Genomic DNA, 18131 nt, shown 5'->3' on the forward strand with positions numbered 1-18131 from the left:
AAGCAAAAATATGTCGACATTCGAATATCATTTTTATTTATCGAATAATTAGAGCAGAACGAATATTTGAATGTTCGACTATCCGTGCACATCCCTAGTGATTTTATTGATTTGTGTTCACGTCTCTGAGCAAAAACTGTTCTGTATGTTTATGTTAAATTAATTCTGTTTGACTATTGCTATTTGTTGCTAATAAAAGTTGTTAATATTGTTGTGCATGTCATTTTGTTATTGTTTCAGTATTAGTGTTTGGTATTCAGTTTCTGAATGGTTTAGGCACAAGCCAACAGTTTGGTGATGCAGTCTTAGCCTTACGTCATCATTTTTTAATTATTCACGGTAATACTTTATACCAAGGTAAATAGGGAGGAGGTTTGATGGTATCAAAATTTGGATACCGCCCAAGCCTACTCCAACATCATCATCAAATTTGCTGATGACACAACGGTGAAAGGCCTGATCACCAACAACAATGAGACGGCCTACAGAGGAGGTGAGCACCCTGACTAAATGGTGTCAGGAGAACCACCTCTCACTCAACATCGACAAGACCAAGAGCTGGTGGTGGATTTCAGGAGACAGAGCAGAGAACACACACCCATCACCATCGACAAGAGACATGTGGAGTGGGTAAGCAGCTTCAAGTTCCTCTGCGTTAACATCAGAGGGATCTCACCTGGTCCATACACACTGACGCAGTGCTGAAGAAGGCACATCAATGCTTCATCTTCCTGAAATGGCTGAGGAAGTTTGGAATGAGCCCCAGCATCCTCAGAACATTCTACACATGAACTATAGAGAGCATCCTGACAGGCTGCATCACTGCCTGGTTTGGAAACCGCACTGCTGGCAACCGTAAAGCTCTGAACAGGGTCGTGCGAACTGCCAGCCACATTATTGGAGGTGAGCTTCCCTCCCTCCAGGACATCTACGACAGGCCGTGCATAAGGAAAGTCCGGAGGATCATCAGTGACTCCAGCCACCCGACCCACAGACTGCTCTCTCTGCTACCCTGAGGAAGACGTCTCCGCAGCATCTGATCACGCACTGGCAGACTGAGGGATAGGGATTTTTCCCTCAGGTTTTCAGACTAATGAACAGTCAGAACTAATACACCCTACATCATACTCCCACAATATGGTATGCCACACACTGCACTTTAACTCCAACAGTTCAACACTGGACTACACATACACACTGCTTTTAATACAATACCCTACCCATTTCCGCTGGATACCATCCAATGCACATCCATGACATTTATTTATCCATTTCAAGTACACTCTGTTTCACCTTAGCATATTTTTATGCTTATATATGTTTACATAATGTGGAACGTGTACATTCTGTGTATAGTGTATAATGTTTAGTGCTAACTGTATGAACTGTAGCCTATCTACATACTGCGTATAATGTATAGTGTTAACTGTAAATATGTCTAATAGTACACTGTGTGTACTCACTATATGTATGTGCATATTGCACATTTTCACCTGTTGAAGTCTGTATGGTTATATGTTAATTGTTTCTGCAATTTCTGGAGCAAGCTCAAAAGAATTTCACTCACCAAGGCACATGTGCTGTGGTGAGGTGGCAATAAAAGTGACTTGACTTGGATCATGTGACACTGAAGACTGGAGTAATAAAAATTAGCTTAGATCACAGAAATAAATTACATTTCACAATATACTCACGTAGAAAACTGTTGTGTTAAATTGTAATATTTCACAATATTACTGTTTTTTACTTCCTTTTGATCAAATAAAGCCAGCCTTGGTGAGCAGAAGAGACTTCTCTCAAAGATGTAATAAATCTTACTGACCCCAAACTTTTAACGGTAGTATAAATTACAAATAGGATGTTCCACCTACTGAAATGGTGCTGTGGCATGTGTATTCCATTCTAAAGAGATGCCTGTTCCACAAATAATACTTTTACTAAGGTATCACATGAAACACTTCATCAATAAACTGATTTTTGAGAGCATTAGTGGCAGTGTGTCGACTTTTGTTTACTGACTGGTGAAGTGTATCGTGTGATTGAGCACCTGCCTAAAGTTTTTGGATGTGCGTTTATTAAACCTACTTGTGATCAAATCAGATATATATAGCAAAATAAGCACAAATGGGGGCAGCAGCAGCTGTGGTGCTTGGCCTGTAGTGAGGTTTATCAAAGTCCACTAAAGGAAGTAGAACTTTTTGGTATTTTACTTTGAAATAGGCTTCCTAATAATATTTGGTGCTCGGGCACACTTTTTTTAGTTTAAATTAGATTAAAATACATAGTTTAGTATTCACACAACACATCTAATAACTATGCACTCCAGTTATATTTGATTAAATACATAATCTTTTGTCTGAAATAATATGAACAGCAGCAGCTATGCTAAACTTTCTTTTCTTTTTATTTCCTGTTTCTATCTCAGGATGGCCATCCCAAGGTTTCTAGAGATGACACCAGCTCCAGACTCAATCCAAACTCACTTGTGAAGACTTCAGATAACACCAATGCTCACAAAGACTACAGACGACGACAACTGTACATGACCACACAAAACATTAGATACACAAAACAAATATTATCCTTATTTTGCCCATAAGGGTAAATTTGATGATTTTCAACCTGCTATATTGCAATGTCTCTTATATCTGTAAATGAACAGTATTTACTCTCTCTGAGTTATGTGGACCTACATGTCCCCTTTTATTTGTAAGCAGAACTCTGCAGGATAATGCAAAATGAAATGAGAAGTTTTGAGGAAATGACACAATGCAGTATCTAAATGAAAAAATGCTGTTTTGCATCAGTTTTGCCAGCAAATAAACAGTATCTTGGAGAAAGAATAAACATTGTTCTTTTACAAATGTTACCAACATTGTAACAATGCAAAATTGATTGAATATTTTTTTTACTTACCCTTTAAAAATGTTGAAAGTTAATGTTAACTGAACACTTGTTGACTTGTTTAGTAAGATTTTATCAGAAAATATTTTAGAATTTTTATCATGCAATTTAAAACATTTTAATTGCTTAATTATTGTTTGCCTGGTTTTATTTTGTGTTTATGTAACTCTTTTTAAAAGGTTTTGGGCATAAAGTTAGCCTGCGATGCTGACAGCACTGAACACATGACTTTTTATTATGAACTAGAAGATGGTCTTCCCAGTGAGTCTCAGTCATCTGGCTTTTTAAACTGTAACCTTGAAACATGCATTTTCTGTAAACCTACTTTGATATAAGTATTGTGAAAAAAGTACTATACTCATACAACATATAACCATGGTTATTTTTGTTTTTACTATGGTTTTACTGCAAAAGCTGTAGTAAAATCATGGTTAATTTTCAAAAGACTACAAATAATCCCGAATTATCCACTTTTGATCAAAGCATCTGGTAAATGTTAATGTATTTGTACATGTAATATGAAATAAATGAAAATATTAATAAAGTTGCATCAGTTCTTGAGAGTGGGGTGTATTGTTTTATTATAAAACAGCTTCCGCCGGCTTCCGCCGCTGGTGGTCCGTAACTATGAGCAAAACTGGTGAACCGCGTCCACGCAGAGCAGCCGGGATGCATTGGCCGGAGAGCATTTCCGATCAAAGGCCGACGTCGCGGAGACATCTTGCCTATTAGCAAACGCTCCCTGAGCGATATCGTGCCGATGGAATTTTGTAGATCGGCTCGACATCGGAACAACGTATGTGTGCTCTCTGGGTCCCTTACGTCATTGCTCGCAGCACAAATAAAAAGTGAAAGTAAAAGTACATTTGAAATTTCGCCATTTTAAACAGCCAGAATCTATTCTATACAGAATTTTATACGGATTCTAAATGTGTTTCGTAGGAAGCTTTATCAAAGATAAGCCAAGAAATTACGCGTAGAAGCCGGTGGAGTTTGTGAATGGTATGTAGATTAATTAAATGTTGATGAAGGTGCAGCTCTCTGCTTTAGAGGCGACTTCCGCTTTCATATTTACTCTGGATGTGAAGGACGAATTAGTTCTTTGATATGTGTTTGATATTTAAGCAAATGAACGTGGTTTCATTGGTTTACTGTCTGTGGTTTATTTGAGCAGTTGTTAACACACGACTATCACTATTGTGTATCTGAATGAACTCATGATATGTTTCTCTCAGGATCTGTTCAGCTGAATTATTGTGTTTGTTTGTCATTTCATTCAGAGTCAGTGCTGGACATCAGATTCTGTTTCATCATGGATGACACACAAACATCCACAGATGAAGATTTGTCTCCAGGATGCAGGTACTTAGAATAAACACTGAATTAAATCACTATTTTAATGATAAATGGGAGTCTCCATCATGTTTTTATGTCGCTATATTTTTAAGATGTTATTCAAATATTATTCAAACAAAGAGACCATAAAGCCTCCTCATGAAGTGCTCTTTGATGAAAATACCTTATATATAATTCACATCATGAAGGATTAAATGTGTTTGTTATAGTTCAGTTGACCAGGAGAGATCAGAAGCAGAGTCCAGCTGTGTGTCTCTGAGGAGTGATGCGTCTATGGATCAGCCAAAGAATTTTAAGAGGGGATATACACAGAATGATCTCTGGTATAATATTTCTTTAAAAATATGATTATAGTATGGCATTTTATAGTTTGAAAGCCCTCAGTTCAAGTAAACATTTTTGTAATAAGTGTTTACAAATTAAATGATTATGAAGTGATCTTTAAATTAAGTAATAAACATATGTTTTTAAATATTGTAATTCAAAGGATTCACTTTAGATTAGATTCAACTTTATTGTCATTATGCAGTGTACAAGTACAGAGCCAATGAAATGCATTTAGCATCTTACCAGAAGTGCAAGAATACAGTGTTGTATATACATATAAGTGCAGAGTAAGTGAAAACTGTATGATTTACAGAATGTACAGTGGAGTTGCTATATGCAGTATTAAGCAGAGAATGTACAGAATATAAATTGGAATGCAATGTAAGATTATATGTACATTTATAAACAGCAGCAACGTAAAAATAGTTGTAATTAATACAGTCAGTTGAGTGTACAATAGTATTGTTAAAACAATGTATTCTATGCAAAATATGAGTAGTGCAATAACATTTTTATATAAATAGTTTACTGTGCTTTGTACAGTAATAACGCTATACAGTTTACAGTGTAGTAGCTTGAACGATCTACAGTCTGTGCAAAATATGAGTAGTGCAAATACATGTAAAGTACTGTGACCAGTGCAGTAATCAAGCAGGTGCAGGTTAGATTGGTGTTGTGGAGTTCAAGGTTCATGGCCTGGGGAGAGAAGCTCTTCCTGAGCCTACTAGTGAGAGAGCGTAGGCTCCCGTAACACCTGCTGGATGGAAGGAGGTTGAAAAGTCCATGGTTAGGGTGAGAGGCAAAAAGTGCTCTTGATTGTTTGAATAGTGTATGTACATTGTTAAATATGGTAATTCCGATGATTCACGTTAATCTCTCTGTTATAGTTCCGTTCATCAGAAGAGATCAAAGTCCAGCTGTGTGTCTATGAGGAGTGAGACATCTATGGATCAAACATTAGAATATAAGAGTGAAGATACAAAGACTGATCCCAGGTCTAATATTTCTCTAAAATATTACTTGATTATGATACAAGGTACAAAGACATTGTTATCGTTAGCTTATTTAATAATGCAGTATTAAAAATTTCCAGCTATGAAGTCCTGAACAAGTTTAGATCAAATTTGAAGCAGAAGTTTGAGCATCTGTTAGAGGGAACAGGGATGCAGGGAAACCCAACACTCCTGAATGAGATCTACACAGAGCTCTACATCACAGAGAGTGAGAGTGGAGAGATCAGTAATGAGCATGAGGTGAGACAGATCGAGACACAATCCAGGAGAGCAGCAACAGAGGACACAGCCATCAAATGCAGTGACATCTTTAGACCTTTACCTGGACAAGACAAAGCCATCAGAACTGTGCTGACAAAGGGAGTCGCTGGCATTGGAAAAACAGTCTCTGTGCAGAAGTTCATCCTTGACTGGGCTGAAGGGAAAGAGAATCAGGACGTCCAGCTCATATTTCCACTTCCTTTCAGAGAAATCAATATGATGAAGAACAAATCACTCAGTCTTTCAGATCTTCTTCATGTCTTCTTCCCTGAAACTAAAGAAATGGAAATATCCAGTGATGAATATAAAGTGTTGTTCATCTTTGATGGTCTGGATGAGTGTCGTCTGTCTCTGGACTTTAAGAGTAAAGTGAAACTTTGTAATATATCTGAATCAGCCTCAGTGGACGAGCTGCTGATGAACCTTATTGAGGGGAATCTGCTTCCCTCTGCTCTCATCTGGATCACCTCCAGACCAGCAGCAGCTGATCTCGTCCCCTCTAGGTGTATACATCGAGTTACAGAGGTACGAGGCTTCAATGAGCCACAGAAGGAGGAATACTTCAGGAAGAGAATCAGTGATCAGAGTCTGGCCGACAGGATCATCTCACACCTGAAGTCATCAAGGAGCCTTTACATCATGTGCCACATCCCAGTGTTCTGCTGGATCTCAGCCGCTGTTCTGGAGAAGATGTTGAGTCGAGCAGAGAGTGGAGAGATTCCCAAGACTCTAACTCTAATGTACACACGCTTCCTGATCCTTCAGACCAACATCAAACATGAGAAGGACTATGAGAAGAAGGTGACAGATGAAGACATGATCCTCAAACTGGGGAAAGTGGCTTTTGAGCAGCTTGTGAAAGGAAACCTGATCTTCTACGCGGAAGACCTGAGAGAGTGTGGCATTGATGTGAGAGAAGCATCAGTGTACTCAGGATTGTGCACTCAGATCTTTAGAGAGGAGTTGGGCTTGTATCAGGGGAAAGTCTTCAGCTTTGTTCATCTGAGCATTCAGGAACATCTAGCAGCTCTATATGCACACCTATCCTGTACAAACTACAACAAAAATGTGTTGAAGCCAATCACCAAACAGTCTAAAGTAAAAGACTCAATTCGACTTTCATTATCTGTGCTGCATCAGAAAGCTGTGAATGAGGCTCTAAAGAGTAAAAATGGACATCTGGATCTTTTCCTGCGGTTCCTTCTGGGTTTGTCAGTGGAGTCTCATCAGATTCTTCTACAAGGAGTAATGACACAGACAAGAAGCAGATCTGACAGCAATGAGAAAACAGTTGAGTACATCAAGATAAGGATCAAGTTCATTAACTCTCCAGAGAAATCCATAAATCTGTTCCACTGTCTGAATGAACTGGGTGATCATTCACTAGTGCAGGAAATACAACAGTATCTGAGATCTGGAACAATAAAGGAAGCCAAACTCTCTTCATCTCAGTGGTCAGCTGTAGGTTTTGTATTGTTGACATCAGAGGAAAAGCTGGACGTGTTTGATATTAAAGAATTTGTAGGAGAAAACAATAAAGCTGAAAAACTGAATGTTCTTCAGAAGCTGCTGCCTGTGATTAAAGTTCAGTAAGTATCTCTGACAATAATCACTTCACTGTTAAAGAAAAGAACATCACAATCTCATAATAATATTATCAGTTAATGGAGCAATATGAAAACATACTTGAAACACATACTTTAATGACAACATTATAAATCCTCCCTGATTATTTTTATTTTTTATTTCTGAAATTAATTCATTTCTAGTATTTAACAGTTTTTAAAGACAAGCTGGACTCTAAAGTACCTGCCAGTCAATTTCTTTAAAGTAGATTAGTTTGAAACCAGTAAGTTTAATGTTATAAATGAGTTAGTACTTAAATAATGTGGATATGATCCACGGTAAAGCTCTTTATCGCAAATTTGATTTTTACCTTTTTTATTATTAATAATATGAATGTTTTCTCTGTTGTACACTAAGAGTTTGCTATCGTGAGTCCATATCATGTCCCACTTGTCTTTTTGAACCTTATTTATTTATTTTTTTGTTTAATACATGTTTTCATGTCTCTACAGTTTGAATGATTGTGGCATCACAGATAAAGATTGTGCTGCTCTGACTCCAGTTCTGAGATCAAACCCTTCACAGATGAGAAATCTGGATCTGTCTAATAAAGCAATCAGAGATTCAGGAGTGAAGCTTCTCTCTGTTGTACTGGAGGATCCTCGATGTAAACTGGAGACACTGAGGTAAGATCATCTCTCTGATCATCATACATTATTGTCTAACTATATCTATATCTATACTATATCACGCACAAAATATGATTCTGATAACTGAAGATGACACATGAATAAGGCATGTGACAATATCACATCATACAGTTTAATTTAATGACAAAAACTGATTAAAACCAAACAGATAATGAGGGCTTTGAAACTGCAGTGAGCTAAATTCTGGTAATTAAATTTATTGGATTTAAGGATTAATACTCCTTTCATGACTGCACTTTTTACTTATTTTTGTACTTGTTCTGAAATCAAAATCAGCATGTATTTATTATTATTGCTACTACTTTTATTAAAGGCGATTTTGTTTCCTCCTGTACCACATTATCAGTTTATCAAACAGTGATTTAACAAACATGACTAATGAAGATCTTTCCTTTGTGCCTCTGTTATTATTACTTTCCAATATAAATAGAGATTTTTGAAACACAGATGTTGCAAGTTTTTTTTATCATTTTCATTACTGGGATTACTGGGATTCAAACTCCAGTGGAAATGTAGACATATTTACTAGTCTGTTTAGGATTGTGATTTGTACCTGTTGATCAGTGGTGGTCAGTAATGGAGTAGCTTTACTTCGATACTGTACTTATGTACATTTTTCAAGTATCTGTACTTTACTGGAGTAGTTTTTAGTAACTTTTACTTTGACTTCACTACATTCCAAAGCATAAGATCATACTTTTTACTTTACTACATTTCATAAAACATATCGTTACTCCTTATAATAGGCTATATCACATGCTCTGACACGCAGAAGCGGTTTCTGATTCAAGAACGAACTGATTCTTTTCAATGAACCTTTTAAATCAGTTTGCAAATCGCCCCAAACGATTCATTCACAAATTAGAATGATCCGATTGCAGCTGTTCTAGAGTCAACAACTCACTGATTCAAATGAACTGTTTAGTGTGAGTCTCTAGTGAACTCAAATCACAAGTAAGAACCGGGAGATCTTGTGAGCGTGCATGCGACTGATGCTGCTAAAAGTAGGTTAGGCTACTAATGTCGAATTTTAGGATTTATTATTGTAACTGAAAATCATATTTAAGTCAAAACTGTCATTTGTTTGTGAACTAAATCTGCTGTAAAGGGTGATCTATTTAAGCCCATTAAAATGCTTGAATGCAAACACATCAGTATCAGTGCCTCTTAGGTAAAACAAAAACAAAAAAAACATTAAAATAACTCAGATTAAATAAAATAACTAATGCACGTCAAATTCCCGCTGCTATAACATTAACAGTTCTATTAAAATGCTATGCATTTAGTCCTGTGTGACGTCTGTTTTTGTTTATCAACAGTATACATTTTTATATTGTTTGAATTAACTAGCCAAGTAGACAGATATGAATGTTTATTCATAACCATACTGAAAATAAGTAAATATTGTTAATTGAAGCTAACTGTCTAGCTAACAAGCTTGCTGGTGCTAAGCTGAGGTAATTATTAAAAAATAAAGTCCAAATATATGTGTTCAACCACCTAGACAGATTATATCTGGGGGAAAAAGAACACTACAGACAAGGTTTGAGAAGAAAAAAAAATCATTGTGAAAATATAATTATTTTTTCCTTAAAATGTTCTTCCTAACTTCAGGCCTCATTCTCATGTCATATATAACTGTGATGTTCTGAAAAACAACAGTCTTTAAAACACTTTTTTTCTTACTGGTGAAAATCTGATGGTCAGATGTGACCCTGGAGCACAAAAGCAGTCTTAAGTCTCCGGGGTATATTTGTAGCAAAGGCCAAAAATACACTGTATGAGTCAAAATGATCATTTTTTTTTCTTTTATGGCAAATATTATAAGGATATTAAGTAAAGATCATGTTCCATGAAGATATTTTGTAAATTTCCTACCATAAATATATCAAAACATAATTTGTGATTAGTAATATGCATTGCTAAGAACTTCATTTAGACAAATTTAAAGGTGATTTTCTCAATGTTCTTTTTTTTTTTTTTGCACCCTTAGATTACAGATTTTCAAATAGTTGTATCTCAGCCAAATATCATCCTTTCCTAACAGCTTATTTATTCAGCTTTCGGATGATGCATAAATCTCAATTTTGAAACACTGACCCTTATGACTGGTTTTGTGGTCCAGGGTCACAAATCTGTTTTCTCTCAGGTACATCACAGTGTAAGCTTCACAGTGAACATTACTACATCACTCTCATCAGAGTATTCCATATCAACAACAAAAAATATATTTTATACTCCATATAGTGGTTATTTTGAGAAAATTCCAGGTATTTTGAGCAGTATAGGATTATAAAAAAATATGTACTAATATAAAATAAAATTAAGTAGCCTATATAAAATTGCAAAATAAATCTATCTATCATTACTTTTTTACTTAAGTGCATAAAAAAAATTGAGTACTTTTGTTCTTTCACTCGAGTAAAATTGAAAAAGGAGTACTTTTACTTTTACTGGAGTATTATTTTGGAAGTCGTGGCCTAATGGTTAGAGAGTCGGGCTTGCAATCGAAGGGTTGTGAGTTCGAGTCTCGGGCCAGCAGGAATTGTAGGTGGGGGGAGTGCATGTACAGTGCTCTCTCCACCCTCAATACCATGACTTAGGTGCCCTTGAGCAAGGCACCGAACCCCAAACTGCTCCCCGGGCGCCGCAGCATAAATGATGCCCACTGCTATGGGTGTGTTCACAGTGTGTGTGTGTGTGTGTGTGTGTGTGTGTGTTCACTGCTCTGTGTGTGTGCACTTTGGATTGGTTAAATGCAGAGCACGAATTCTGAGTATGGGTCACCATACTTGGCTGAATGTCATGTCACTTTCACTTTCATTTTATTATACATACCTTTACTTTTACTCAAGTAATTGATTTGTGTACTTCGTCCACCACTGCTGTTGATCTGATCTGATCTGATGTGAGAGAGTGAAGAGTGTGTCATTGTTCTCTACAGGTTGAGATGTTGTGGTGTCACAGATGAAGGTTGTGCTGCTCTGTGTTCAGCTCTGAGATCAAACCCCTCACACCTGAGAGAACTGAATCTGTCTAAGAATAAACTAGAAGACTCTGGAGTCACACTGCTGTCTGCTGTACTGGAGGATCCTCTCTGTAAACTGGAGAAACTGTGGTAAGATCATCTCTCTGATAGTCATGTGTCTTTATCCTCAGTAAGCTGTATAGTTTGATGTAAAATTGTTTAAAATCAGCTTGTAAAATATAGTTTGATAAATACACAATGACTGGTATATATAAATGTGATCTGGTAACAGTGTTCATTACAGTTTTTAAATATCCTTTAATATAACAATATTTCAATTAATATATTTATTCCATAATTTTAGATTGTTTAACTCTGACTACAATGGCACTAATGATGATAAATATATAAAACATAATAATGTCATGTCCAGCTGCTGGTAGTCTTTATCTCTCTTGGCTGATGTTTTAGACTTGATAGCATTTACAGGACTCAGAATAAATTATTAAACTCCCTCTGAACAAATGCAAAAGATTTGATTTCATAATGATCGGTAATACAGTTCATCCAAAGATGGCAAAACTAAAACATTAAACATATTCATAAAACTAGTCCCTGATCATGTGATTTTAACAATAATAACATGAATAATAACAGAAGACCTTCATACTGTTCTGACTCAGTGTGCTATATCTTTTCTAACTGATCCGAATTATGGTTTTAGTGTAAATTTCTTTCCAAAGAATCTGATAGATTGATCTGTTACTAATGCTGTTCTATAGAGGGCCACAGTAGAAGAAATCTACTTTTACGCTGTATTATATAAAGGGGTTGGAGAGAGATTACATCTGATAGTGAAGGAGACACTCAGATATTTGCAGCAGTGGCCCTCGACCCTTCGGCCTCACACAACTCTCACACACTTTTGTTAGCAGTTTATAATTAACCAGCACAAATAAAAATGATAACAATTAGTCACTCTGATAAAAGACAAATTCATCCAAAAAAAATAATTTGTTTTATACATTTAAAAAATATGAATGTATCAAAAAAATACAAATAAATGTGGCCCCAAACAAGTCAACTGAACAGCTGAGCTCAATGTACTGCACATAGAATAATACTCTTGTTTTTTTTTCTCTGACATCTTTAAAATGCAATAAGTAATGTATGCATTGCCAGGATATAAACATTATTGAAATGATAGTCAGAGCACTTTGTTTTAAGAGATGTGGTCTGTAGTCCTTTCCTTCAGGTTGCCAAAGCTAAGAAGTCAACTGCATCAAAAGCCACATTTCCACTGTCGGGCCAGTGCGAGCCAGGGCTTAAAACGGGCCGGCTGGGGCTAATATCCTCGGGCCAGTAGCACCGAGGCCAGAATAGCGCAGGGTTTCCACAGTCGAGCCTGAAGCTCCGCTGCGCTTCACTAAAACACGACCTTTACACACCTCTCAGAACAACGTCACGAAACCCCATCATTTCACCAACAAAGAGAAGTTATCAGAAAACTAAGAAATAACTCACTGGAACATGCGCGATCACAAAACGAACATGATAAAAGCGGCCGTTTGTTTGCATGCTTTGGTAAATATTCAAATTCAAAAGCATTGATGTTTTACTATAGTAGAATAAGTGATACATTGATCATATTGAATTAATTCATCAGGTCTCAAAATTAATCACACATAAATAAATTTATTTCTACTTTATTTATTTATTTTTAACGCTTATGAAAATAGCCTGCTTATTCAGTCGAGTCTTTCTGTTTATTTGTAGTCACAGTAGCCACAGTAGTCATACTCGCTGCTGACTAAGAGTGATTTTAAAAGTGTTTAATGCTGGTGTTAAAGCTGTTATCTTTCACGGTGCTGACGCTCTCCAGACTCAGAGAAACTCCTCTTTGTTCATAACCCCTCCTCTAGCCCCAGCTGGCCCGATTTGGCCCAAGGTTTTCCTGGCCGTCTGCCCCAAGGAAGCCCCGAGGAGGCACGATCAAGCCCCAGAAGTGACAGTGAACACACGACTGGCCCTGGCACGCACTAGCACGCCCGGTTTAAGCCCAACAGTGGAAACGTGGCTAATAACAGTTTAGCACAAATCTGGCTATATTCCCAGATATCATCTCTCACTATCTTTGATCACAAGTGATTTTGTCCAGGAATCGTAAAATCAAAATGCTAAATAAAAAAGAAATTAATAAAAAAATGAAGAGCTTACCCGTCCTGCTTTCCCAACTAACTTTCACTCTGTGTGCTCTGTTTTAACGATCTGAGAGTGAGGTCTAAAGCTCACTTAGAGTGTGTCCAAATCCACTTCTGCTGGACAATCATCTTTCTCTCTCTTTTCTCTTTTTCTCTCTCTCTTTCTCTCTTAAGAGAAAGAAAGAGAAAGAGAAAGAGAAAAAAGAGAAGAGAGAGTGAAGAGTGTGTCATTGTTTTCTACAGGTTGAAATGTTGTGGTGTCACAGATGAAGGTTGTGCTGCTCTGTGTTCAGCTCTGAGATCAAACCCCTCACACCTGAGAGAACTGGATCTGACTCTGAATGAACTAGAAGACTCTGGAGTCACACTGCTGTCTGCTGTACTGGAGGATCCTCGCTGTAAACTGGAGAAACTGGAGTAAGATCATCTCTCTGATAGGGTATATCTCAGACCAGTATATATATATATTGAGAATATATATATTCTGATAACTAAAGATGAAACATGAATAAGGCATGTGACAGTATTAAATCATACAATTAAATTTAATGACAAAAAACTAATAAAAACAAACAAACATAATTAGGGCTTTAAAACTGCAGTGAGTAAAATTCATATAATTAAATTTATATGATTGTAGGATGAATACTCACTTCTGCTATTTTTAAGATGGGAAATACTTCTGTTATAAACCATAAAGGTGAGCCAATGGATATCACAATATCCCAGTGAGCATCTTGAAGGGATAACTCTCTCTCTCTGTGTGTGTGTGTGTGTGTGTGTGTGTGTGTGTACTGTGTGTTTCTCTCTCTCTCTCTGTGTGCGCGCGTGTGTGCCGGTTGAGTGGGCGGAGCGATTGTGAGCGAGCGTTTGGCTGCTGTGAGCGTGGTGAATGTTGCTGAGAGCGTGTTGCAGACTGTAAGTTTTTTCTTATACTTTTCTTTTCGCGTTTTTCTTGGGGTCTCCCACCCCTCCTTTTTTTTCTGCCTGTATTTGTGTATTCATAAGGTTTTCAACGTTTGTTTGGTAGCGAAGAGTGCTGCCAGCGTTGCTGGCTAGCATGGCTTCGGCTGAGACTTTTAGCTTTCACAAGCTGACGCGCAGGCACGCTGTTCGTTTGTCTCCACCTGGAGGGAGTTCAGTTGAAGAATGTAGTATAGCGGTGGGTGAAATTGTTGGGTTTGAGAGTATTAAATCTGCTGCAAGAATGAATAGTGCTGTTGTGATTTTTTTGGATAGTGTGGACAAAGCTAACCAGTTGCTTGAGAGTGGAGTAGTGATTCAAGGTACTTTTACACCTATTCTGTCTCTAGTAAGTCCCGCAAAAAAGATAATGATTTCCAATGTACCACCTTTTCTGAAGAATGAGATGTTAGAGAAGGAGCTAGGAAGACACGGAAAACTAGTGTCTCCAATTAAAATGATCCCAATCAGTTCCAAATCTCCACAACTCAAACATGTAATGTCTTTTCGGAGACAAGTACTAATGATCCCTAAAAAGAGTAATGAGGAATTAAACTTGATTTTCAAGTTTAAAGTAGATGATTTTGAATACACTGTGCATGTTACTTCAGAAACAATGAAGTGTTTTGGGTGCGGATCTGTGGGTCACCTAATTCGTTCGTGTCCGGACAAAACAAACAATAGCCAGTTAGCCGCTAATGTAGCGGAACAGTCATCTGTTAGTGCTGACACTAGTGATGTTCTACCGAAAGATCCACCAGGAAATGTACAGATTGTGCAGGGAGAAGGAAATGAAGTTAACAATCAGGAGAATGAAGTGTTGGAAAACACAGTGAGTAAAAAAAGTGAACAGGAAGCATGCAGTGATTTGAATGCAGATTTAAATGTGGGTGAAAGCGCGACCGGAGTAGCGGAATCTGTGTTGTGCAATGATATTGATGCTATGATTGACAGGGAAGTTGGCAAAATGTCAACTAAGAGGAAAAATCTTGAAAACAAAGCAAATTTGCAGCAAGTAACAAAAGTGTCAAAGCTAAATCTAATGTGTGCTTCCTCTCAGTCTGAGGATGGTTTGATGGAAACGCAAGAAAGTGAATATGAGGGAAGTAGTGACACGCAGGTGGATATGGATTGTGCTTACCCTTTCTCTAAGATTCGTTCCTTTTTACAAAGTACAAAAGGAATGAGATCTGTTAAAGTTGAGGACTTTTTCCCCGATTTAAAGTTGTTCCTTGATTCTGTCAGACTGCTTATGAAAAACCCTGAACAAAGTGATCAATGCATTTTTACTGATCAAGAAATTTACCGTCTAAAAAAATTGCTTGTAAAAGTAAGAGCACAATTGAGTGAGGTTAAAGAATGATGTTTAAGAGATTTATTTTTATTATTTTCCTTTTTGTTTATTTTCAAGTGTTTTTTGAAAGCAGCTTTACTTTCAAAATGTGTGATTTCAAACTTGGCTCTTTAAACATTAATGGTGCTAGGGAGGATGCTAAGAGAGTTTCTCTTTTCAATCTGTTCAAGAGTAAGAGGCTAAATGTAATCTTTTTGCAAGAAACACATAGTACACAGGACAATGAAGCTGCTTGGAGAAAAGAATGGGATGGGGAAATTGTCCTCAGTCACAAGAGTAGTAACAGTGGTGGTGTTGGCATCTTGTTTTCTAGAGACTTTACACCTATCTCTTGTGATATTGATGAAATAATTGAAGGCCGTTTGTTAAAAATACAAGCTGTGTTTGAAAATGTTAAAATAACTTTCTTCAATGTTTATGCTCCAACTTTAGGCACAGAAAGAGCTATTTTTTTCAACACTCTTAACACTGCTATTAATAACTGTAACAATGATGGTTACTTTTTTCTGGGTGGTGATTTTAATTGCATAGTCAATGCATCCTTAGATAGAAACCATCAAGAACCTCATGGACCTAGTAAGAGAGTTTTAACTATGATTTTTAACTATGAGTTTTAACATGATCTGAGTGATGTTTGGAGAGTTTTTCATCCTACTCAGCGTCAATATACTTGGACTCATGTCAAAGATAATGTCCTGTCTATGGCTAGGCTTGATAGATTTTATTGTTTCAAGCATCAAATTAATATTCTTAAAAGTTGCTCAATACATCCAGTGGGAATTTCTGATCATTTTCTTGTACAAGTCTCAGTTTTCATCAAAGATGTGAAATGTAAGAGTGCTTATTGGCACTTTAATGTAACATTACTTTCTGATAAAGTTTTTAAAGAGGCCTTTAATTTTTTCTGGAACAATTATTCAAAGACAAAGTCTGAGTATAAATCTTTACAACAATTGTGGGACATAGGAAAAATTCAGATTAAACAGCTGTGTATACAGTATTCTCTAAATGTCACAAAGGATATGACTAAATCAATGGAAGCCCTGGAGAATTAAATAGTGATGCTGCAACATTTGGCAGATTTCACAGGAAATGGAGAACATATTAAAGCTCTCAAAAAGAAAAAATCAGCTCTGTCAAATCTGTTGGGTTTTTCTGCTAAAGGTGCCCTTGTACGTTCCCGTTTTCAAAACGTCATTAAAATGGATACACCCTCCCATTTCTTTTTTGGCTTAGAACGCAAAAATGGACAGAAAAGACTTACACACTCTCTGCGGTCCAGCGATGGACAGCTGCTAAAGGAGTCTGAAGAAATCCATAAGTGCGCAGTGACTTTTTATGAAAAGCTGTTTAAAAAAGAATATCAAGAAAATCCAGAGGTGGCACAGTGCTTTTACCAGAACTTGCCTAAGGTCACTGAGGAAGCCAACGCAGAGCTGAGGGCAAGGATCTCGGCTGAGGAGCTTCATACTGCACTACAAAGCCTAGAAAATGGAAAGGCTCCAGGCCTCGATTGCCTTCCTGTGGACTTTTACAAAGTTTTTTGGCCTATCATAGGCAAGGACTTGTTGATTGTTCTAAGAGACAGTTTAATCAAAGGACACTTACCACTCAGCTGCAGGAGAGGAATTCTTACATTCCTCCCTAAAAAAGGGGACTTACAAGAAATTAAGAACTGGTGACCCGTAGCTCTGCTCTGCACCGATTATAAACTCTTGTCTAAGGTGTTGGCCATGAGACTTAAAAAAGTGATGGAAGATATTATTCATGTTGATCAAAGCTACTGTATACCCAACAGATTGATATCTGATAATATTTTCCTAATTCGGGATATTTTGGACCTCTCCAGTTCATTAGGCTATGAAATTGGTCTGATTTCAATAGACCAAGAAAAGGCTTTCGATAGAGTCGAACACCAATATCTGTGGCAAACACTCGAAGCCTGTGGTTTCGACTCTAATCTTATAGCCATGATCAAGGTTTTATATTGTGACATTGAGAGCTTATTAAAAATCAACGGTGGTTTAAGCGCTCCTTTTAAGGTCCAAAGAGGGATCAGACAAGGTTGCTCACTTTCTGGAATGCTGTACTCTATTGCTATAGAGCCTCTTTTGCATAAATTAAGACAGTCCCTTTCTGGTGTTATTTTTCCTGGTTGTGAGTCAAGTTTTAAACTATCAGCCTATGCTGATGATGCCATTGTCATTGTTAATCAACAAAATGATGTTAATTCCCTTAAAAAAGCTATTAATGACTTTGGTGTTTTGTCGTCAGCAAAAATTAACTGGGGAAAAAGTGAAGCACTAGCCGTGGGTGATGAGCTGAGCAAAGAGCTTGTCTTACCTGGTGGGTTAGTGTGGAAAAAAGATGGTTTAAAATACCTTGGTGTCTATCTTGGTGATGACTCATTTGTATGTAAAAATTGGGAAAATGTTTTTGAGAAAGTTGAAGGACGCTTAAGAAAATGGAAATGGCTTTTGCCACACATGTCCTATAGAGGACGGACTT

The 18131-nt window shown here is 37.1% G+C and overlaps 1 protein-coding gene across 43 annotated transcripts in view; it reads left to right on the forward strand.

The window, feature by feature from the left end:
- Positions 1–3739: 3739 nt before the first annotated feature.
- The window catches only part of LOC127971886 (NACHT, LRR and PYD domains-containing protein 12-like), a 280835-nt gene continuing 266443 nt past the window's right edge, over positions 3740–18131 (forward strand). For 37 of the 43 annotated variants that reach the window (XM_052575176.1, XM_052575177.1, XM_052575179.1 and 34 more), the window contains exons 1-8: positions 3740–3906; positions 4185–4266; positions 4470–4583; positions 5475–5582; positions 5681–7450; positions 7940–8113; positions 11082–11255; positions 13550–13723. In XM_052575176.1, the coding sequence (XP_052431136.1) occupies positions 4217–4266; positions 4470–4583; positions 5475–5582; positions 5681–7450; positions 7940–8113; positions 11082–11255; positions 13550–13723 (2564 nt within the window). In that variant the 5' untranslated portion in view covers positions 3740–3906; positions 4185–4216. The remainder of the gene's footprint in view (positions 3907–4184; positions 4267–4469; positions 4584–5474; positions 5583–5680; positions 7451–7939; positions 8114–11081; positions 11256–13549; positions 13724–18131) is intronic. The other 6 variants (XM_052575207.1, XM_052575182.1, XM_052575188.1 and 3 more) reach the window with 2 other exon arrangements.

Source organism: Carassius gibelio, chromosome B14 (genome assembly GCF_023724105.1).
Source record: "Carassius gibelio isolate Cgi1373 ecotype wild population from Czech Republic chromosome B14, carGib1.2-hapl.c, whole genome shotgun sequence".
Lineage (NCBI taxonomy): Eukaryota > Metazoa > Chordata > Actinopteri > Cypriniformes > Cyprinidae > Carassius > Carassius gibelio.